We start from the raw sequence: 24061 nt of genomic DNA, 5'->3' as shown, positions 1-24061 counted from the left end.
AGAGAGAGAGAGAGAGAGAGAGAGAGAGAGAGAGAGAGGACTTTACTGAAATTGAAATTCACTGATTGGCTGGGCGGGCTGACCATAAGCCCCAGAGATCTTCCTGCCCCTTCTCTCCAGGCCTGGAACCACAGCGTGAGTGCCAGTACCTGTTTTTTTTTTACGAGGATTCTGGGAATCAGAACCCAGGTCCTCATTCTAGGGCAGCTGGCACTTTGGTGACTAAGCAATCTCAGTTCCCAGGAATGAGCACTTTAGAGACAGCTCACTCCTTGGTCCTTTTTGGGCTTTATCCTCATCACCCATCCATCACTTAGAGTGGCTCAACTATTTATGGGAATGTTTCCTGACAATGTTTGTCTCACATAGGAGACAGTTTGTGAGATCTCACTTTTCCTGGATCAAAAGTGTAAATGCCCACAGTTTATAATCTATATCTGAGTTAACATGTGAGAGGCTACAAACTGGCAAGGAAGTGGAGCAACGGATATATTTACTGAGTTATATTTAAATGTGTAGATGTGAAAGTGTTTCCTTTCAACAAAACACAAAACACTCCCTGCTCCATCCTTGCCTCTGAGGACAACTTCCACTGGTGACTTTGAGCTGGCAGAAGAAGCCAACAGCAAGTGTCTGTACTCCCCTTTGCAGGAAAAACAGTTAGCATCAACTCCCCCCTTGTGGTTCAACTGAGGGGAAAAGAGACTAGGGTTGGAAGCCAGGCAGCATCATGTTGGGGCCCTGGTGTCTCTTACTGATTGCTCGCCAGATCTGGCAGAAGAGCAGAGTGAAGCAGATGAAAGCCCAGTTCCACTCGTGGTTCTTCCCAATGGTGGACACGCCCATGAAGATGAAGATCAGGGTCTCGCTCACGCTGCTCAGCATCTTCATGAAGTACTTGATGGTCGTGTACGATGTCTGGGACACATTCTCTTCCACGTACTTTTTCATGGTCACTGCACAAGCTGTGATTCTACAAGAGGGGCAGAGGCTTAGAAAGAAGCAGCATTTGCCACACCGGAGGCTGCCTGCCCACAGCAATGCTGTGTACAGAAGCCTATCTCTGACTAAAGTCCAGGTCTCATCATTCCCTTCTGTCTGTGAGCCACAGACTGATGCCTTCCTCTTCAACTCAGTGTGTGAAAAAGCAAGTGTGGCATGGTTTTCATAATACATACACACACTACACTCAAACACACACTACACATCACACACACACACACCACACACATATAAACACATACCACACACACTATACACACACCACATACATACAGTCATACATACACATACTCTCCTACACACACAAACACACACACTCATAAACACACACACCACACACATACAAACACATACCCCACAAACCCACTATATACCATACAATACAGTTACACACACACACACACACACTCTCATACATACACACATGCACACACTACACTCATAAACACACTCACAACACATCACATACGCCATATATTGCACACATACACTACACAAACACCACACACACCACATACATACCACATACACACCACATACACATATACAAACACATACCACACACATCCATCACATTCACACACAGACACACATATACCATACACACATCACACATACACACACACACACTCACACCACACACACACACACACACACACACACACACACACACACACATATACTGGCAGGTCTTTCAAAAATGTGTCTGGACCTCCCTTCCCTTACTGAGAGCTTTTTCAGCCCCAACTCTAGCTAGAAAATACTTGACCCTGCCTTAAATCCAAGGAAACCTACTTCAGTGTGATGTATAGAGTACGCAGCACACTCTTTTTGTAATTTAAAAGAAAGAAAGAGAACAGGAACTTTTCTGCCTCCACGTCCTGAGTACTGTCAGTATGTACACACTCCATCCAGCTCCCAAACAGTATTTCTTACATAACAAATGTTATTAAAATATTTCAAGTTTTTCCTTTTTTTTGCACCCATTTTCCTAGGACAAAGTAAAGAAAGTCCCTTTCTTTGTCCTTGAAGTTGTGGTCATTTTAAGGTGAGAAAATAAAAATGGTACCTAAAGTCTATACTACCGTATATAATCGGTGCAGGGATTTCTATATCATTTCTGTATGATTAAACCTTTCTGCCCAGATAGTTGGATATCAGGACGATGTCTGGAAGAAAATAAAAGCAGATCTAGCAAGCCCAACTGAGACGCTTCATTCTAAGAAAACCATTTCAGTCAGAAGGATATGAGGTTGGACAACTAAACAGATGTCTTCACTGGAACTAAGTACTGGGCATTCATGCTTACCTAATTAGCTTTACTCTCTCCTGCTAGGTGTAGGGTGGTTGTGGGGTGTGGGGTGTGGGGTAGAGGGTGTAGGGTGTGTGGTGTGTGGTATGGGTGTGGGGTAGAGGGTGTGGGTGTGTGGTATGTGGTAGGGGTGTGGGTGTGTGGTGTGTGATGTGGAGTATGGGTGTGGGGTGTGTGGCATGGGATAGGAGGTGTGGGCTGTGGAGTCTCAGTGTGGGGTCAGTGTGGGTGTGATGGGGCTGGTGGCAAATAATGACAGGCAGAGTCCAGAGTGGAAGTTCCTTGGGGCATGTTTTCCTTCTACTTTACAATTTATTATGTTGTTGTTATTGTTGTTGTTGTTGTTATTATTGATGTTGTTGTTACTGAGACAGAGTCTCCCTGGCTGCCCTGAAACTCCCTATATAGATCAGGCTGGCCCTGAACTCACAGAGCTCCACCTGACTCTGCCTACTGAGTGCTGAGATTAAAAGCATGCACTCCATGCCTGACCCTCAACATTATTTTTCCAGAAAGAGAAGAAACTGTTCAGATGGACTTCAAGCTTGAAGCGTTCGCAGCTCTGCCTCGCGCCAGTTTTGCCTGAACATTTTAAATTGGCACCCTGATTGCTAGACGTTCCTCAGGCAACTGTTGGAGAGAACATTTGTTTGGCAAAGGACCAGGTTCAGCTTCCAGAAAGTTAAGAAATCCTAAACCCTCCAGTGCCTCAGGGGACTAGCATCAGGCTTTTCCCAGATACCCAGGCCAGCTCGCTCCTAAAGTGTCTGTACATTCCCACATGACACCACCGGTGAGGTTGTACTCACGCCAGGATTCCCGAGAGATAAAGCGTCTCGGCTGCTAAGTAAGACAGATAGCTGAACATGAAGACGATGAGGGGCTCGATCGCAGAGATGTTCTGAGTGAAACGTGTGATAAATGCGGAAATGAATCCAAAAATGATGCCGAAAAATACTCCCCCGCATCCCACGATGACAAATCTGGCACACCCAGCCAATATGTCCACTGCTTCTATATCCTCAAATTTGTGCATCTTCGTGAAGGCAATCAGTATGTTGTATAAGACCTGGAGAAGTACAAGTGAGAGAAGCATCACTCACGATAGTTTACACATGGATTCTTGACCTCACATTCAGTTAAACAGAGTACACAAGTCAACAGCACAGATATTAACACAGCTACCCAAGTTTTAGACATGTTCAAACATATCCAGATTCACTGAAGAAAGGGAAAGTGTTGGATTTCAGAATTGACCGCATGACAAATGTTTAAGGAGGTGGGGATGCGAATTAACTCAATTTGATTATGACATACTGTATACATGTTGAATGATTATTTCACCTCACGCACAAGAGCAACTCTTCCACCAAATGAAAGTGCTTATAAAAAGTGAGTGATCCCTGGGAGCCATTTTCTCTGCCATGCTCCTCTGCTTTAAACCTTTCCTAGGACACTGTATCATTAATTCTGCAATGCTTTTCAGCTTTTCCTTTAAAGAGAACACAATGTTAATCTCCCTCCAGAGAGAGAGTGCAGAAGGAACAGTGGAGGGGAAAGGTGCTTCTTCAACTTTCTCTGGGTCCCTCTGGGAGGAGTCAGCCATATGAATAGGAGGACTTCCTGTGAAGCCTGAAGGAGCCACATGACCTGAAAATAATTCCTCAGTGGTCTTGTGGCTTAAGCCTGTGGAAGAGCCTTTTGCAAAGGGCCCAGCAGGGCATAGTGCTCTGGTCTAATCCAAGCAGCACGGTTCTCTTCCTTCCCTGTGTCTTTTACTCTGATGACCTACTGCCCATGCTGGAGCTCAGAATCTTGCAGCATGGAAGTTTTACCAAGTCGGGTCAGGCTTGCCTTTCAGAAAGGGATATTTAATTTGTGTAACCCCTCTTGGCCAGATCCAGCAAAGCTGAATCAGCCAACTTCTCTGCTAATCACTGATCTATCCACATTTCCCTCACTGCATCAGAATCCGCACAGGTTTTTACATACTGCTTGGCTTCTCCAGGTCTGGACTTCCTGCTTGCTGCTACTATTACATTCTTTCTTATATAGACACTTGGGGAAACTAGGCCCTCACACATGCTTAGGCATTCAATCCACTATTGAGCATTTGTCTAGCATATCTCTAACCCTTTTATATTTTATTTTATTTTATTTTATTTTATTTTCAGATAGGATCTTAATAAGCTTCCCTATTCGGCCTTGAAACTATAGTCAAAGCAGACTCCAATGGTTAATCTTCATTGTCAACCCTGTGGGACTTGGAATCACCATGGAAACTAATATCTAGGTGTGTCTGTGAGGGAGTTTCTAGTTTGAGTTAACTGAGGTGACTTAGCTGTGAGTCTAGGACTGCATAAGAAAGAGAAAAGGACCTTGGCACCAACATGCATCTCTCTTAGAGGGTGAGCATTAGTGGTTTGTTGCTAATGTCATAAACATCAGCCAGTAAGTTTGGCAAGATATAGAAGTATTGACAGACTGTAGCAAGCTTTTCTTCCTTTACTCAAAGAGAATTTTTAACTCGTTTGGAGGAGAAAAAGGTTGGGGATAATGGAGGAAGAGGAAATACCACACAAATTTGCTGGAGGTAATGCACGAACTTTTGTATGTGCACATATACACGGATGAATACAGCTAATTTCCGAAATAGGAAAATTACTTTTAAAATTACTTTTTAAGCACTTTTAAGCCAGATTTGCCCACATGAATGTGTATACTAAAATCTGGAAATGTTCAGAAAAGAGAGTACAACAGGTGACTTCCTTGTGAGCTCACACTCCTTCCCACAGAGACCATTGCCAACACTATAAATCTGTCTTTCTTGTTCCTGTTTGTTCCGTCTGTGTGATGCAGATCCTCAGTGTCTGTGTCTGTGGCACTGAGAGTCCCTCGGATCTCAGGCTGCAGAGAGGGAACCCTTTCCCCACCACCACCACCACCTACACTTAATCTCTACCAGTTGTTCTCCAGTGAGGAGTGAGGTGGCATGGCACTGAGGGCTGCCCCTTCCCTGAAGAAGCAAATACTCTTCTGATTGCTGTCCACAGTCTGATGCTCCCCAGGGACTAGGCAAAGTCTGAAAAAGGCTCCAGCTGGTTTCCCTTCTGTCTTCTCTGTTTCACTCTGATCATTCTGTATCTGGCCCTGAGGGCTCTCCCTGCTCCCTGGCTTCTGACATGGGAGCCTCCCTAGTAAACTCTCTTACACACCAGATACCATCTGTGTTCTTGATCTATGGGTGAGCTAAACAATATCTAGGATGGATGGATGGATGCACCAACCATACAAAATATATTTATAAAATTTATTAAGTGTACAAAATTTATTAAGGCTTGTTTGAAGAAGAGCTTTGCTGAGCCTTCAGAGGTTGTCTGTGATTCATACTTTCTGAGTAAATCCAAAAAGAAAAAGATTAAGAAAAAACAAACAAACAGAAAACCTGTGTGGTTGTTGTAGTCTGCCCCCATGAATTCACTTAGCCTTGTATGGCTTTCTCTCTGGCCATGGAGCAATCCTCACGTGGGTCTTCAGAACTTTGAAGATTGCCCCTTTGGGCTGGATTCACAAAGAGGTGACAAAGGGCCAGAGGATGGTTCCACAAATCCATAAGAAGTAGATTTGAATGAAGAAGAGTGGGTGTTTATTTGACTCTCAAATCCAGTGGAAATCAGGGGAGCATGATTGAAGCTCAAAGATTTGTGTATTGTAGCCACAAACACAACCTCTTTTACATAGCTTTCCAGACTACCAGTGGCTACATAGTCACCTTGACCCCTGGATTCCAGTGGTGTAGGAAGTGTAGGAAGATGTTCTGGCACTCTCAGAAGCTAAGTGGTCACATAGCTAAGAAACTGCACTCACGTACACTCTGCCCTACTCCATGAAAAATCTTTCCCTTTCAAAATAGCAGTCTCTGGCTGTCATTATAACGACGAAGGGTGATTGTCTCTGGACCCATGTCAAATGTATATATCTGTCCTGTGTGGACAAAGAAGTTAAAAATCAGAAAGATCCATGACACAAGAAGAATAAGATTCATTTGCCCCTCTTGACTCATTATCTCAGGGAAAGGGCCAAGTTACTCTTGACAAATCCTCCCAGTCTCCCATGACTACAACCAAAGCCACCATGAATGTATATAAAGCCCATTCACACATATCCCCACCCCAAACCCTCCCATGAGGACTAAAAACCTCAGCTGACACACTGAGGCTCTAAAGTGGAGAGCTGGTTCCAAATGCAAACATTTCTTCCTGTCTCATCAATTTTTCTTAATGACTGATTTCTATATGACACACCGCTGAAATAGATGGATTCTGGGTCACTAAAGCAACCACTTTAATGAATATACAAAGACCATAAACTGATAGTGTGAGCTTGAATGAATCTTCTAAAGATCTTCTAAAGATAGTGCTAACTACCTCAGTGTATAGTTACAGAAAGTGGCACCTACGCTATGACCTTGGTGAGTTCACAAAAGAGTGTCCCATTCTCAGAGAGCTATGGATTTCTTACGTATCTTCAGAAGCCACCATGCCACCTGGTGACTGTGCATGATCTTAGTGATCTTAGCTTCATGCGTTTCTCTATAGTCTAATAAGCAGGAGTTTTGAGAATGGTTATCTTCGGGTTTATCATCATCTTTTGGGGCAAATGTTTGATACTTAACCTTTGGCATGATGTAAGCTGCAAGTTTTCCATCTAAATCTGATATAAGACTGAAAAAATGGCTCAGTGGTCATGAGCACATGTTGCTCTTGCAGAGGGCTAGGTTCAGTTCCAGCACCTCATAGTGGCTCACAATCATCTGTGACTCTAGTTCCAACCAGTTTATGCATACTATGCATGTATGTGGTACATGGATACATACCCATAAAATACAAATTAAATAAAAATAAAAATACTGAGACCTAAAAAGGTACTGATTCCTCCTACATTGTCATGAGTATTGGTCAAAAATGAATGGTGAAATCTGCCGAATAACCGACTATATTTGTTAATAAACTTATGTGTTTTATTTGTGAGATGAATTGAATTCACAACTGTATTTATCTGTGGTCATAATTTTTGTGCTTTTTATATCTTGTTAAATTTTATTTTATAATATTTTACTAATAACTTCTTGGCCAGTAGTCATGATGGATGCTGGTCTGCAGGTGTCTTCCTTTAATGTATCTTTGCTTGGTTTTGGTGTTGGGACAAAGTTGGCATCGTAATAAGGTTGAAAATTGGTTCTTTCTCCATTATATCAGAAAGAGTGTATAAGGAGTAGTAGACATTATTTCTCCCTCTAGGTATAGACAAGGTATCATTTTAAAATGATAAGTTATTAATTATTACCAACATTATTATTGTTGTCTTACTATTGCTTCCTTTGACTTGATTCTTCTTGTTACAGGCAGAGCCTTACATCATTGGTTCTGATCTTTCAATTCTTTAATAAAGAGGTTTTAAAGCTATAAATGTTCCTTAAAGTACACATCACATAAACTATGAATGTTATGTTTACTCTCTTGTCAAAATGTTACCTAATTTCCTTCACGGTTTCTTTTGGGGGCTACAGAGTTTAAAGGAATGTACTATCTAATTTCTAATTGTTGGAATTGTTTTATTCTGGTGTGGGTGGGCACTGAAAGCACTCTGGAAGGTCTGAAAGTTTCTAAATTTAGTGAGGTTTTATTATGGTTGAATACAGTGTTCATTTTCCATAAGTATGCACTTAAAATAGAATGTTTGATTTGAGGTGGTCAGACATGGTGCTCATAAACAACTCCACCAAGGTGGTTGGTAGAGTTCAGGCCCTCCATGTCTTGCATGTATTTTTCTAGCTTGTCCCCTATCACTTCCCAATACTGAGTTAATAGAATCTCCTATACTGCGTGAAGACTAGTTATTGCCTATTGTGAATACTATCTGTAGAGACATATTCATCTATGAGTTTGGGGTATCATTATGAAGTAACTTTTTCATCATAGTGAGATACTCTTCTTTACCTGTGCAATGCATCTATTGCTATAGCTGTTTGATCTGGTGACTGTGTAACTGTACCAGCATGCTTATGCTAGTTGTCTACATTTTTCATGACTCAGTGTTAGGAAAGCTGATCAGAACAGGAGCAGAAATGAAAAGATTTATTACAGTAGAGTCTAAATGAATGACCAAATATGTTCCCTGGGGAGTTCTGGAGTGGCAGTCATCAGTGCTGTTTACCCTGAGTTTTTTTCCCTTTAATAACCACATTTTAGAACTGCACTTGCAGCCTTGTTGACGTTGGTCATCACTGGCCATGTTTTGAGTGTGGCAGTTTTGAGCAAAGAAGAATGTTTCATTTCCAAGATGGGTCTCTTGCTTCCTGATATGAGACTACCCTCCTCCCTGTAGCACAGTTACCAGTAGTATTCAATACAGTAGATGTTGTATGGTTTCCTAAGGAACTACTTTACAATCAAAAGGCACATGACCTTGAGTAACTACCATGAAGAGATAACCCCATTGCCCCAAAAAGTGCAGACATGCAGCCTAGTAGCAGAGAACACAGGGGATCTATTAATCCCCTGGGGTTGGAATCCGTTAGCATTTGTTCATAAGTTCAGAGAACTGGGGCCAAGCTAGCAAACTGAATAGGTGTCAAAGGCTATATTGGGGAAGAGGGAAAACTGGGTGGTAATTCACTTGAAGATCAGCCAAAGAGTCCTTCAAGGAACTCCTCTCTATTTAAAAGCAATGAATGGAATTCTGAGCTCCTGCACCAACTTGGAACAAATACTTAAAAATACTTTTACTGACTAATATCATCATCATCTCATGAAGCAGAGTCACTTAAAGCCTGCACTATGTTTTCAACCATAAAAGCAAACATCGACAGTCAATTTAAATTCACGGAAGACTGGGCCTGTGGTTTGTTTTTCTGAAAATGCAATAGTTGACACTCTTTGAAGGAATAGTGTCTGAAAATAAACTCCTTAGTGGTGGCTTTATGTGGACAGACAGATGACTGGATATGAGGACATAGATGGGGAGATGGATGGATGGATGAATGAATGGATGGATGGACATGGATAGATGGGTGGATGAATGAGGGGGACACAGAACCCTTGGCTTGACTTGAGACAAGTGAACTATATCATTAAGATGAGAATGTTGGGGTATGAAAATATGGCTCATGGTTTAAGAGTACAAACTACTATTGCAGAAGATCTGAGTTCCATTCACAGCCACCAGTAACAATTCCAGCTTTGGGGGGTAATGATGGATTCTTCTGGCTCTTGTAGACACTTTCGTTCACAAATATATTTCTACATATGGTCACGTAATTTAATTTTTTTTCTTGAAATCAAAGGGTAGTCTATAAATTTGGGAGGGCATTATCTCAAGATCCCCAGTATAGGAATCCCCATGTATACTGGCTGATTTTGTGTGTCAACTTGACACAAGCTGGAATTTCACAAAGAAAGTAGCTTCAGTTGAGAAAATGCCTCCATGAGATCCAGCAGTAAGACATTTTCTCAATTAGTGATCAAGCAGGGAGGGCCAAGCCCATTATGGGTGGTGCCATCCTGGGCTGGTAGTCCTGAGTTCTGTAAAAATGCAAGCTGAGCAAGCCAGGGAAAGCAATCCAGTAAGCAGCACTCCTCCATTGCCTCTGCATAAGCTCCTCTCTCCAAGTTCCTACCCTATGTGAGTTCCTGTCCTGACTTCCTTTGGTAATAAACAGCAAAGTGGAAGTGTAAGCTGAATACACCCTTTCCTCCCCAACTAGCTTCTTGGTCATGATGTTTTTTGTGCATGAATACAAACCCTGACTAAGACACCATGTATAGAAAGTTTCCCTTGGAGTTGTTGGTTGGGCCAGTCCAAGAGACCCCACAAACAGTATAGGCATTGCTACTACCCTTGGTTCCCTCCTAGAACCTGAAGGTTAGATGCTATTGTTGAAGACAATACACTCCAGACACAGGAGTTGAAAGACTCAAGAAGGAACTGATCTGGAAGCCTCCTCCCTAAGGACTATCTCTCATAGTATCTGAAGCTGCTATGCAAGCTGCCAAGGTAGAGAAGCAATCAATAGTCCTACCCATGGGTAAACTCTGTGAGTCACAATAATGACTTGCATGGCAAGATATTCACAGGAATGAGATAGGGGTACTTACACCTTAAGGTAACCAGCAGCTGCCTAATTGAATGTAAGGCATGCTTGATTCAAAAGAAATCTATGCATAGTACTACAAGACAACTACCTGTAACTGGTATAGCCATAGACTCTAGAGGAAAACTTACTACTTTCCTAAACCAAAATCATTTCTAACTACAGTCTAAATTCCTATTCTTATACAGATAAGCACAGCTCTCAACCCTCATCAAAAAACCTTTCTTTTGCAGCAGATGCGATGACCATTATAGAGATCCACCACTAGTGAACGTGAAGGCAACAGCTGACTATGAAATACTCAACTTCAACTGATACTTCCCCAGCACAGCCCCAATACCAGAGACTTAGAGAACACCACAAAGGAAAAATCAGACAAACTCTAAGAGCTAGAGGACTGGTCTGCTGGGAGATAGTGTCTTCTATACACGTCAGGGAAGCTGCACCCAGGAAATCTCAACAACATGGTTGCTTAAACAAGACTATCGCTATGACAGTTGTTGACATATTGACTCAGATGGAGGAGCCTCGTGAGAGCTAAAATAAAAGCTATAGACAATTCATGGCTGCTGAAAGAGAGAGAGAGAGAGAGAGAGAGAGAGAGAGAGAGAGAGAGAGAGAGAGAGAGAGATGTTCGGTTTTCCCCAGGGATAGGACCCTTGAAGGATTATCCAATTCCAAGAGGTCAGTCCTGCACACGAATACATATGAACAACACTAAATACACTCAATAGGTTGCATACATATATGTACACGTATACATGTACACATATATACAATACATATACACATATATACATCACATACATAATACATATGCACATACCTATCCTGCACATGCATGTATACATAAAATACATATACACATACATATACATATACATCATATACTATACATAAGTATAACAGAAATTATTGAGGAAGAGGTTATGAATTTGTGAGGGAACACAGGAATAGTAGCCGTGGAGAGGCAGAGTCAAAAGCTTTCTCCCCCTTAAATCATAGTCTAATGCTATACTACAAGCTTGTACAACAACTTCTACTAAGGGACGGCCATTTGCATAGTTACCACAGAAGCCATAAGGAAAGAAAGAACTTGTCCATCAGCAATAACTATTTCCATGATGCACCTCACGGGGCTTTTCATATGACACTGAGCATATTCTTTCATGTTGCAGCCCAGCATGCCCAACTGAGAACACTGGCACAAGTGTTGGCAGAGGGTAGTCTGGCCAATAACCACAGGATTAGGAAGTCCGCCTAGCTATATCTGGCATATGAGGGTGTCCTCTCCAAGCAGGAATTTCCATGAAAATATTATATAACCTTCTAGGGGACCTTTGTGGCTGGGACAGGTTCTAAGAAAGCACAGAATAGTCGGGCACATAGTTGTAGATTATAGGTTGATTGTAGCTTAGCAAGAAAAACTTTGAAGGCTCACAGTGTGGGGACTCAAGGCAGCATACAGAATTGTTTGCTTTCACATTGGAGGCAGTTGAAACAATTGGCGTAGACTGCGGGTCCTTAGTGGTATGGACAGAATTGCTTCTGAGTGGCTTTTCACCCTGGCTCTCATTATTCCCTAAAGAGTTAAAGGGCCATCACTCTCTTCCTTAGTGTTTCTCCTCCTCTGAATCCATTTCTACAGGTGCTCAACTCCACCTCCCAACAGAGAAAGGGCAGCTTGGTTACTAGCTAGATTTTATTTGTTTTTTTCTACCCTTGGGGCTAAAGTGAGTGCCCATCACCCCAAGGAACTCATAAGTGTCTTCTGATTAAAGAAACACCAATGAGTAAAACTCAAATCTCAGCTGTTCCCTTGCTTCAAGCAATAACAGATGCTCCAAGTGAGCATTTGTAGTCAAATTTGGGAAACTTTCTTGAGTCATGGTAGATGATCCTTATCTAATAATATGGTTTTTTTTTCTAGCATGCCACTGAGGGGCTGGCATTTGCTAAGGTTCAAATCTTTCAGGTTGCTTACTGGTGAGCCTGTAACTTAGACAACTGATGTATTGGAGACAATCTGTTACCCAAATGAGGATTAGAATTGTCTCCCCCAAGTTAGCAAAATTCTGAAACACACTCCTGGGGACTTCAAAGAACTCAGGGCTTTCCTTACCCATGCTAGCATCTTTTCCAGCCTGGATGCTCTCTCGCTCTGTCTCTCTGTCTCTCTCTGTCTCTCTGTCTCTGTCTCTGTCTCTGTATCTCTGTCTGTCTCTCTGTCTCTGCCTCTGTCTCTCTCTCTCTCTCTCTCTCTCTCTCTCTCTCACACACACACACACACACACATACACACACACACACACACACACAGCAAATGCTGGGTCCCTGTAGGTGGATCTGACTCCTTCCATACCTCCAGTGGTCTGGAAGTGCTCTTGGAAGGTCTTGGGCCTTGGGCACATCACAGACTCTTGAGCTGACCAACTAAGGGTTCACTGATCTGGTTGCCTCAGATTATATCTTTATGTCCATTCCCTGTAGACACCAAGAAGGTGACATTTCTTGTATGGATCTTCCTGTGGGTTATGAGGATGAAGAGATATTTATCCATCACCTACCAGGAGTCAGATATCCACAAGTCCAATTTTGTGACCTCACAGCTACCCCTCCCAGGTTGGTTAAGTTTATCCCATCTTATATTTAAGGAAGCAATCTTGAGATCTTTCCTTGCAAACTGTGACTTTATATGGCTGGCTGATTCAAGCAAGCAAGGAGAAGACCACTCTGTCTTCCAGATATTGCACTACACAAACTAGATTATACTCAATTAATACAAGATTGGTCTCACTGGGAGTTCATACGTGTCAACCAAGAAATGGGTATACACAGAGATCTGCTAAGTCACCCAAGTGCTTACCTTGAAAAACAAATGACCAGAATGGGTCCAGGGGCCTCAACAATTGGACCTAAGGGCACCCTACCACAAACTACTATATACTATTATTTCATAAAGCAAGGCACAACTCCTCAGTCCATGATGCTCCATGAGGCATAAGTGGGAAAAGTTGATAGCGCATTCATCAGTGAAATTGACACAAACCAATGCTTAGCTCATCTTCATCCAACATAGCATCCCTATGAGATGGTAAACTTGAAGCAAGAAGCCATAGAGATGTGCCTAGAGTGTGGTTGGGAACCAGAGGAAAAGACAGAGGAAGGAGAGGGTCAGGGTGGGAGAAGCAGTCTGATGATGTGGTGGAGAGAAAACAAAGGAAGGCTGCCTGTGTTCCAGTCTTCCAGATGAGGCAGAGTAAATAAGAGATGCGGAGGAGGAGTGGGATGGATAAAAATATAAATATAATAATTACCTGTTGTTTATCAAGCGAGCTGATGCATGGCAATTAGAGATTGATAGAGATAGAAAAATACTACCCTATAGCTAATCTGGTGAGTCCATATTTAAAGTAAGCTGCCCAGCCATGGTGGTCCAGAGTGCTCATGAGCAGATGTGAAAGCTGCAGACAAGAGCTATTCAGCACCCTTTCCAGTACAGGAACTCACTGTACTAAAAGCTTATTATAAATTCTCCATGGGTCCTGTGAGCTTAAGAATGTCTTTATTCCAATTCTACAGCAAAAAGAGACATGAGTGAATACCCTTGCCTTAAGCCTGTGTGGCAATCACTCAGTCAGCCATTTTGATACAAGGAAAAGAACAGCTGTGTCACTGACCTTGACAGGTTTTCTCTCCCTTGCAGCTTAGAGTTGAAATTTCAATTGGCAAAAAGAAAATGGAAGTGAATTGAAGGCGCAGAGGTGGGTACAGGGCTGAGCACAGAGCTGGGCACAGAGGTGGGTACAGGACTGAGCACAGAGCTGGGCACCCAAGTCTGCTCTATAACCTATGGTGTTCTAACCTCTCATGTCTGCTTCTCTTCGTTTTTGAATGGATCGCATCTTTTCATGCTACATAATAAGATTTAATGACATAACAAGTGCAAAGATGGTCATTTTGGGTCCTGGACTGAGTAATTCTGTCTCTGCTTCTAATAGGATCTTAACCATGACACTCCCCTGGAGATCTTGGGTCACTTTTTTAATCAATATTAGAAATACATTTTATTTTTAAAAAGAAAGTTGTAGATATTCAAATCACATACTATCTTATCTTAGTGTGTACATCCTGGTAAAATGATTCTTGTAGAATAACTAAATAAGAATAACCTCTCTCTCTCCCCTCTCTCTCTCCTCTCTCTCTCTCTCTCTCTCTCTCTCTCTCTCTCTCTCTCTTTCTCTCTCTCTCTATCTATCTTTCTCCCTCCCTCCCTCCATCCCTCCCTCTCTCAATCTACCCTCACAGTAAATCTCCACGAATCCCCAGTGACATTTTCAGTGAGTGCACACTGCAGTCCCGGATGTGCACACCTATCTGACTTGTGCGTCTGTTCTGTTTGTCAGATGTGGAAGGTGTGTGTCCTAGTTAGCAACATTATAACCTGAAAATTCAGCAAAAGGAAGGACTGAGTGGGAAAACACAAGCTGAAATCCTGATGTGGTTAATTCTTGGTGAGTCATATTCATGAATAAATCCAATTGTCCTGGAAGTAAGATCTGTACTGACATCACATGGAGCCCTAGACCACAGGCCACCTCTGGGTGACTCAGACTGCTGGGTTACTGTGACTGTTGCCCTTGGGGAGGCCTTTTGCTCAATGAAAGGGTAAGCTCAAAGGCCTCAGCTCAAAATACCATTGGATGACAGAAAGTACCAGTTGCTCTCAGCTGCTTTCTAAATCAGGCCCTGGGTTTCTCTGGTTTCACTTAGGGACCCAGCGGTGCTCCAGCACACACTTAATACATACTGTGCTGTGAGAGACGAAAGATGACCATGCGGGCAACCTCATCAGAGCCAATGCAACAGCAGCGTTGCCCAGCAGAGGTCACAACAGCAGACGCTACAGTCACTCAGAAATTATAATCTTATTTTAAAATGATCGTTCTTTAGAAACATCGATATGGAAGCAATTTAGCCTTGAGAAAGTCAAGCAAATGTCACTGGTGATGGAATCACCACCAGAAACCACAATACGGGGTTGGCTCTGGAAAAGACAGCTGAAGAAACCTCGGGGTGAGATCTGACCCTCTCCTGGCAGCAGCAGGCAAGAACTTGCTTTGGTAATAAATACAGATGATTTCTCAGCGAGAATTTCTGCATACCACATGATTGTGCTCCTGATAAAGAGGCCATGCATTCCAGGTAAATTAAAGAACTCAACCCTGTCTGGAGAAGCAGAAGCTGATAAAGTCTGGTGGATGAGGTCACCAAGTTCAATGTCATGTGTTACCTTGGCATTTGGAAAAAACTCAAAAGTGCCTAGCCTAGCTGAAAATTCCCCCTATTTTGCCATTCCACCTTTAACAGCCCCAGACAGATAGCTCTCCTAGGCAAGCATGCCAGGCAGTGCTCCTGCATATCTGTGCTAATCTGTAAATTCTCCTCACAGTTCATACACGTCTTCTCTGAGGACCAACGACCCCAGCCTTCTGCCTGTTCTCTTTAGTTCCCCAACCTGCTCCCTTCAATCTCTGAGCCTTATGTCCGTCCCTTCAACCTCTGTTGGCATGTTCTTTTTCTAGGGCAGTTTATATGGTTTGGAGTGTTATTTGATGTCCCAATCCCCTAGACTATGTTTATGCATTCTGATGACCTCCTGTTGGAGCTGTCTGTACCATTGCTGTGGTTTCGATGAGAATGGCCTCCATAGGATCCTGTGTTTGAATATTTGATCTCTAGTTGGTGGACCAGTTTAGAAAGGATTAAGAGGTATGGCCTTGTTGGAGGAAGTATGGCACTTGGGGATGGAGTTTGGGATCCCAAAAACTTGTGCCATTCCCAGCATGCTCTCTGTCTCCTACTTGAGAAAAAAAAGATGTGAGCTCCCGACTTCCTTTGCTCTGCCTTCACTTACTCTAACCCTATGAAACTACAAGCCCAACCAACACTTTATTTTATTACATGGCAACAATAAAAAAGAAACTATGACACAAGTATCATATCCTTGCCCATCTCCACAACTCTAGGGTGATAACTTCTCATTCACCAATAGGGCCAACAGGAAGTGATTAAAATAGCCGCATATATCAAGTTTTAAATCTACACATTGCTTAACTCAGACAATTCATTACTAGTTAAAATATTATTTTAAAGTAGTCCCAGATGCAAAAACAGAGCCAGGAAGAGATAAAAAGCATATTCATTTCAACATTATTTGTAAAATTAACAACAATGAAAGACCAGAAGCTGCTTGAATAACCATCCATAGAGGAAATTGTGAAATAAGTTATGTTACTAATTCTGCAACAGCTGAGGAGACATGAAAGACCCTGAAGGGGCTACAGCTAGGCAACACATAGAGTATGATCCCACAGTATTTATTAGAATTATATGTGTCTGTAGCTATGCAGCTGAGCAGCTATGCAGCTAAGCAGCTATGCAGCTATGCAGCTAGGCAGTTAAGCAACTATGCATCTAAGCAGCTAGGCAGTTAAGCAACTATGCAGCTATGTAGCTATGCAGCTTTGTAGCTATGCAGCTAAGCAGCTATGCAGGTGTGTTTGTGCATGCTATGAAGCTTAGAGGGGAAAAGGGCAAACAGGTTAAAGTAGAAGCTTCCTGTTTCTGCCTCATAATTATAGTATATTATTATTATTATTATTATTATTATTATTATTATTATTAAACTCTTTTACACTGAAATGTATTTCAGTGTTGCCTATGTGCAGGAATCTAAGTTTTAAAAGTGAAATGTCATCAAAGTATGTATAAATGCCATCCTGACCAACAGCTTGGGAAACACTGTCGTTTTAAGTGAAATTAATCAATGAACTTAGCTTGTCCTGAATATTCCAGAAACACGGGTATGGGCATTTCCTAAGACTTGCTGCTATCTCTTGCTCTTTCTAGCTTGTTCATCCACCTTGGCTTCTGTAGAGAATTATTAAGCTGAGAGTCCTCATTCACATTTTCTGTAGGACATACAACTGACTGTGCACCACATAATTCCTCTGTCATGTCTCAATGACCAGAGGAACTTTATTTAACTTCATCTAGAGCTTCATGGTATATGTGTATGTGTGTGTGCATGTGTGTGTATGTGCACATATACATTTATTAGAAACAAAAGTACTGCTTTGGTCAACAGAAATACAGAGAATAGTTATAAACAATAGTTTCTCATGCTAAATTCAAAAATATTCTTGAATTGGAACGTAAATTGAAGTATGTATTTTCTACTCCTTTTCTCTCCTTAAAGCAACTATTAAATAGATGCACATGGTGGATCCCTCAGAATGTTACCAGAATTCAAGTCACAAATATGACATGAAGATCCAAGGCAGTCCTGGCCTCTATGGCCCTGGACGAATTCCTCTTATCCCAACCCCCGACCCACCCCATCCACAAGCATGACCAGAACGACTCACCACACTGATTCCATCATTGAGCAGGGCCTCCCCGAAGATCATCATGTAAAGCTGCTCATTCACACGTGCCTCCTCAAACACAGCCAGCACAGCCACGGGGTCCACCGCCGAGATAAGGCTGCCAAATAGCAGGTTCTGTAGTAGGTTGATGTCACCAAGGCCGAAGACCTTGATCTGACAGATGAAGTAGAGAGAGATCCCAATGCCAAAGGCATTGATCAGGGCTCCCAGGCCTGCCCACCACAGGATAGAGCCAATGTTCTCAAAGAAGGGTCTGGTGGGCATGAAGTAGCCGCTTTCCAACACAATGGGTGGGAGGAGGTAGAGGAAGTAAATGCTCGAATCCATGACTGGAGGCGATTTGTGGTGGGTGCCAAAAATGATGCCGCCCACCAGCGCTCCCACCATGATGAGGAGGCAGCTCTCTGGCATGAGGTGCGGCAGCCTGTGGTAAAGATGGAAACCTGGGAACACAGAGGGTGGGACCATAATCTGCCAATGAACGAGGCTGGGGTCTAGCCAGATTGGTCTAGCCCAAGCTTCCTAATGCTACCCTTTAATGCAATTCCTTGTGTGGTGGTGACCCCAGTCATAAAATTATTTTTGCTGATACTTCATAGCTATAATTTTGCTACTGTTAAGCATTTTAATGTGAACATTGAAATCCGTAGTTGTAATGTCATGGAGGCTTGTCAGGAGAGAAACACCTTGATTTCATTGTATATTTGATTTGGAGGTGATTTTAAGTCAATTTTTTTAGAAACTTTCTTATTTTGTTGCTAAATTCTTCATGATTCACAACATTCTACCACCCAAGCATAGGATGAGGTTCTGAGCTGTGGTTTAAGGAGCTGGGGTTTCCAAATCCTGCGTATCTTACTCTTAGTTCCAGCTAAGATGTGAAAGGCATTCAAAGTACTCCATGGATTAAACTAAAGGTGTTTATTGAGAAATCTATTGTAAAGACCAGCATGCTGTTGAATTTAATGAGGTAGAAAGCCAATGATGTAGATTATACTGCAACTCCCACTGTTGGCAAGGTTTTAATAGTGAGACATGAATAATCGAGAAGATTGAAATAGTATGACATATGAAGTTGTACTGGCGGGTTTTGTGTCAACTTGACATGAGCTAATGTCATCAGCAAGGAAGGTGTCTCAGTTGAGAAAATGTCTCCATGTAAGGAGACATTACATGGAAAATTACATTACAACTGTAAGGCATTTTCTCAATTAGTGATCAATGTGTGTGTGTGGGGGGGTGCTCAGAGCATTGTGGGTGGAGCCACTCCTGAGCTGGTGGTGGTCCTGGTTTCCACAAGAAAGCAGGCTGAGCAAGGGATGAGGAGCAAGGCAGTAAGCAGCACCCCCCCCCATGGTCTCCGCATAAGCTCCTGCCTCCAGATTCCTGCCCTGTCTGAGCTCCTGTCCTGACTTCCTTCAATAATGAATAGCAATATGAAGTATTTTTTCCAAATAAACCCTTTTTTCTCCAACTTGCTTTTTGGTCATGGTGTTTCCTTGTAGCAATAGAAACCCTAACTTAGACAGAGCTGAAATACACTACAAATACAAAGATAGCAGAACTCAGTGGTTCACCATGGCGCTCCTGCCAGAAGTGCATCAGTCATCCTTTAATACAACCAATCAAAATCAGGTTCCCTTTCCCTGTCTTGTTTGTCTGTTTTTCCTGCTTGAATTGTCCTTTTTATTTGTCCTTTCAGAATTTGATGCTAAACCTTTCCCATTCCCAACCAGAGGAATTAATGTCCCCCTCATAACTACTAGAACAATTTATCTGTCCAATGCTTGTTTAGGAACAATGATCCTAATCTACAACATTTGTATGTTACTTACCTGCACTAGTCTATAAATTTCCCCAAACTAAGTAGATGATTGATGTCATTACATTGCTTAGCAAATATCCAGAGCTCAGTCTATGTGATAGCTGACTGTAAAAGTGTACAATTGAATGAATGAACTAACTGGCCATCAGGGATGCTTTCTTGTGAACATTAACTGGGTGCCTTAGGAAACGCTGAGATACTCAGAGTTGGGTAACAGAATGAGAAGCGTTGTAGAGAGGGGAGCTTGGGGTAGGAATTGTCCTGGCAGATACTTCTCCCCCTTACTGAGAGATGATCCACTTGGCATGAGCAAACTGTGGATTAGGAAAATTATTAAGTAGAAGTTGGAAGATGATGTTGTCCCATATAGTGGAGAGCTTGACTTCCAAATTAATTAAGGGAGATTTCTTTCCACACACTACGGAGAACCAGTGACTGTCTCCTTGGAGAATTTTACATTTAGCTGTATAAAAAGAAGATAGGGGTCTCCCACAGCCCCATTTTGAACTTACGTTCTATATATAAGCAGATTGATGCAGTTGAGCATAATTTTCCCCAAAAGACGTTATTCTCAGCGAGACTTCACTGTGTCAAGACTGGCTTAAGGACTTCTAAAGCCCTGCATTCTGTGTTTTCTAATCACAACTTCCTTGGCCTCATTTTTTCCTTCTTCACCAGCCTTATTTTTACTTTTCAATTTGTGTTTATTTTAATCAATCAAAATTAACTTTTAAATTATGTCATGGAGTAGAAGAACCTGAGGTGTGTTTTCTTGGGCCTATGTTTCACCATTCTGGCCTTGTTTTCTGGAACTGGGGGGGTCCCTGAAATGGATACAGTGCTACCTATACTTTAAGGCAAAGTAGACCTGTGAGGCTATGGCAGGAACAGGCCATATGATTGTCACATTGCAGTGAAAAGGACTTAATGCATTTTATACTTTGAAACATCTGCCTACTTTCGTGAAGGGCAGCAAGTCATAGAGGCAGTTACTTTCAACTCTTATAATACCAGTGCTTCAAAAGGAAATGCAAAGAAACAATGTCCCCAGAAGTGGAAGACTTCATTTTATTACAAATGCTGTTCTTCCAGATGGTTCCAGGAACAGTTCCCATAGTCCAAGAAGAAGAACTCGCAAAGTCAGAACTGCCTTTAATTATTTTTGTTCTATAATATCTGTATAAGCTAACCATTTAGCAAACCGCAAGAGACATCTCCCAACTAACCATTTCCTTTCCATCTTAATACCTTAGTGGCTTAAAGTATATAGATGCTTTAAAGAAGCACCTGAGTGCGGCCCACAGGAAGGAAGGAGTTACATGGGTAGACATGAGTCCTTAAACACTAACTATACTACACATGCTCAATCTACATTTCACATCTGTCGTGTGTGTGTGTGTGTGTGTGTGTGTGTGTGTGTGTGTGTGAGAGAGAGAGAGAGAGAGAGAGAGAGAGAGAGAGAGAGAGAGAGAGAAAATAAGATGGTTGAAAGATTTTATGTTAATAAGACAATCTGTGTGACCAAATTATCTACAGTTTATTATAGAGAAGGCAATATTAGGTACAGTAACTGACAAAATTGTATAAACTTTCTACTTTGAACTAAACTGTTTTAAGGAGACAAAGGGGCTGCAGATGAGTTGTGGAACGTGGACCACTACGGTGGCTTCCAGATGAAGAATACCTGACTAGAACTAAAGCCACTTGAGATTATTTCTGTTCACTAAAGAAGGCAGAGGTGGGCAGTGGCTCCATTTGAGTCAGGAAGAAAGCCATACTTCACAAACAGATATTGACTCAATATGCCCACAAGTCATTGCTGGGGTAGAAGAGTTGCCCGTGGTCATCCCCCCCTCCTGTCATTAATAAGAAGCATGAACCTCTTAGAAAGAATAAATAATTAGAGCCATTTAAAAAAAATTACAGTTCTGTGGCTAGGAATGAATGAAGACTATGTTACAAAAGAAATGTTATGTAGTCTCCCAGCATTTCTTGAACACTGTACACTTAACATTTTATATTGTTTTAAACATATAGCTTTTTAGAGATTTTTGTGTGACTGAGAAGACAGATGGTAATCTTTTTGAAATATGAAGTCAAAACAGTGCAGGACCTGGAAGTATGCGTTTAAATTTCAAACACAATCCTGAGGCATTAAACAGCCACGCTTCAGGGAAATGTGCACTACAAGCAACAGTTACTGTCTACTTACCTCGTCACCTGTCTGTCAGGTAAGAGATTTTCATACATGACCACTCAGGTCAGAAACAATACTCCCTAAATGTGTGCTGGAGGACTTACCTATCTTTGCAAGAGATGCGAGCAGTATCCAGAGGGTGACTTCATAAGGGATTTGAACATAGTCATAGTCCAGTTCAAAAACAGATATCCCTTCATTGGGGTCTGAGCTGGAAGCAGCAAACCGAGCATCAGGTGCCTGCTGGGCAGTGGGATTGGAGGACTCATTAACATACGATGATGCTTCCGAACAAGTAAGGACTGCCAGCAATAGTAACCAGTTCCATGAACTAAAAGCCATAAACATTGCAGGACCCATGCCTGTGTGTCTCTTACTTCGCACCTGGATCCTGATGTATGCCACGCCTCTGTGGCAGGGCGAGTTTCCAGCTGCATTACCTGGCTGAGAGACAATTTATTTGCAATCCAGAAGTCATTCCCAAAGAAGTCCAGTGTGACGATTCTGCAGGTGCATCCTTTCAAATCTTCTTAAAATCCGCTGTATTCAAGCAGCTCAGCTCTGGGTTCAATGTGGGCTTCCAATGGGATCTACCTGTGCGACCTTCATCCGATTATGAATTGAAGAAATATCTATGAAGAGAAATCCCTCTTCATTCGAAACTGTTTCCTCATTCACTGAACACTGGCTTCATCTTGTGAGTGTGAATTGGGAAGAGACTCATTCCGTGAAACACTGAGGTCCTTTAATAAGGAAAGGAATCCTTTTTGCCCTGTTGGATCCCAGGAAGGAGCCACCTGTCCCGGACCTGAGCTTCCTCACCTCCCGATTCTGTCTCACCTGTTTTGAACCGGTCAAAGCTGCAGGTAGCTTTTGAAACACACTTTAATTATTTGCTTTGATTTGACTTTTGTAATGAAATGCTTGCTCCGAAGGTTCATGGCAGGCTACACTACTGACACCTAGTGGGCACCTGCAACATATCAGCCGTTGAGAGTTGATAAGTACAAGTTGCACACCATTTGGTTAAGCACTCAAACCAAAGTATTTTTGAGGACGAAGAGCTGTTAAGAATTGCGCAAGGCCATAAGGACGAAATAGGACTGTCCTGGAAGGACCCATAAGACTGTAATCACAGACAAGGGAGGAGGACACAGCAAGGCAAGGAAGATAATGAATACCTGATTTCCTGGCCAATAAATTATGGAAGAAACAAGGCTCCAGCTCTCTATTAGCTCCACAGAGAGGTTCTCAAAGGGAAGAAAACAAAATGAGAAGCTTCATGAATGTGTCTGAAAACCCAGTTGTGAAAATGTTCTCAGACACTCAAACCTATTTGTTAACCATTTTGTCATTGTGCTCTGTCTATACAAAAGAAGTATCTACATGGACGATCTATGAAGTCCAGAATGGATTTTGTCAAAGGTTCTTTTATCTGGAAGTGGGTAATTGCATTTGCCCCATGGAGCAGACAGAACAGTAAATAAAATAGAGAAGAGGAAGAGGAAGAGGAAGAAGAAGAGGAAGAGGAAGAGGAAGAAGAAGAAGAAGAAGAAGAAGAAGAAGAAGAAGAAGAAGAAGAAGAAGAAGAAGAAGAAGAAGGGAGGAGAAGGAGGAAGAGGAGGAAGAGGAGGAGGAGGAGGAGAGGGAAGAGGGGAGAGGAGAGGAGGGAAGAGGAAGAACTTCAAAAGGCTCAAATTTCCTACAGATTTAATATGTATTTTTCTAAAGACAACTGAAGCAAGGACGTTAAAAACAACTAAGGAGCTGTGTATCACTTTGAATTTTACCAAGTTAGCCCCCTCTCTTGTCAAGTACACCTCGCAAAAGCACCTTTTGATTCTATTTACAAGTTGAAATTTTTTTTTTTAAGATTATTTATTTTATGTATATGAGTACACTATAGCTGTCTTCAGACACACCAGAAGAGGGCATCAGATCCCATTACAGATGGTTGTGAGCCACCATGTGGTTGCTGGGATTTGAACTCAGAACCTCTGGAAGAGCAGTCAGTACCATTTCTCCAGCCCAGAAATTCTTTAAGACAAAAGATAAAAAGTAACAGAATGGGAAAGTAAATAGCACACTAACAGTACAGCCTGAAAGATGGGTTAGTTTTACA

General features: G+C 42.1%; 1 protein-coding gene across 1 annotated transcript in view; it reads right to left on the bottom strand.

The window, feature by feature from the left end:
• The window catches only part of Slc9a4 (solute carrier family 9 member A4), a 46736-nt gene extending 24231 nt beyond the window's left edge, over positions 1–22505 (bottom strand). The window contains exons 1-4 of the mRNA XM_031368833.1: positions 22044–22505; positions 17897–18360; positions 3124–3383; positions 756–973 (exon numbers count right to left, since the gene is read on the bottom strand). Of these exons, the coding sequence (XP_031224693.1) occupies positions 756–973; positions 3124–3383; positions 17897–18360; positions 22044–22299 (1198 nt within the window). The 5' untranslated portion in view covers positions 22300–22505. The remainder of the gene's footprint in view (positions 1–755; positions 974–3123; positions 3384–17896; positions 18361–22043) is intronic.
• Between the last annotated feature and the right edge of the window lie 1556 nt (positions 22506–24061).

The sequence above is a fragment of the Mastomys coucha genome, unplaced genomic scaffold, assembly GCF_008632895.1.
Source record: "Mastomys coucha isolate ucsf_1 unplaced genomic scaffold, UCSF_Mcou_1 pScaffold14, whole genome shotgun sequence".
In the NCBI taxonomy this organism is placed as follows: Eukaryota; Metazoa; Chordata; class Mammalia; order Rodentia; family Muridae; genus Mastomys; species Mastomys coucha.
Note: the sequence above shows the minus strand (reverse complement) of the source record. Positions and strands in the feature narration are given on the sequence as shown.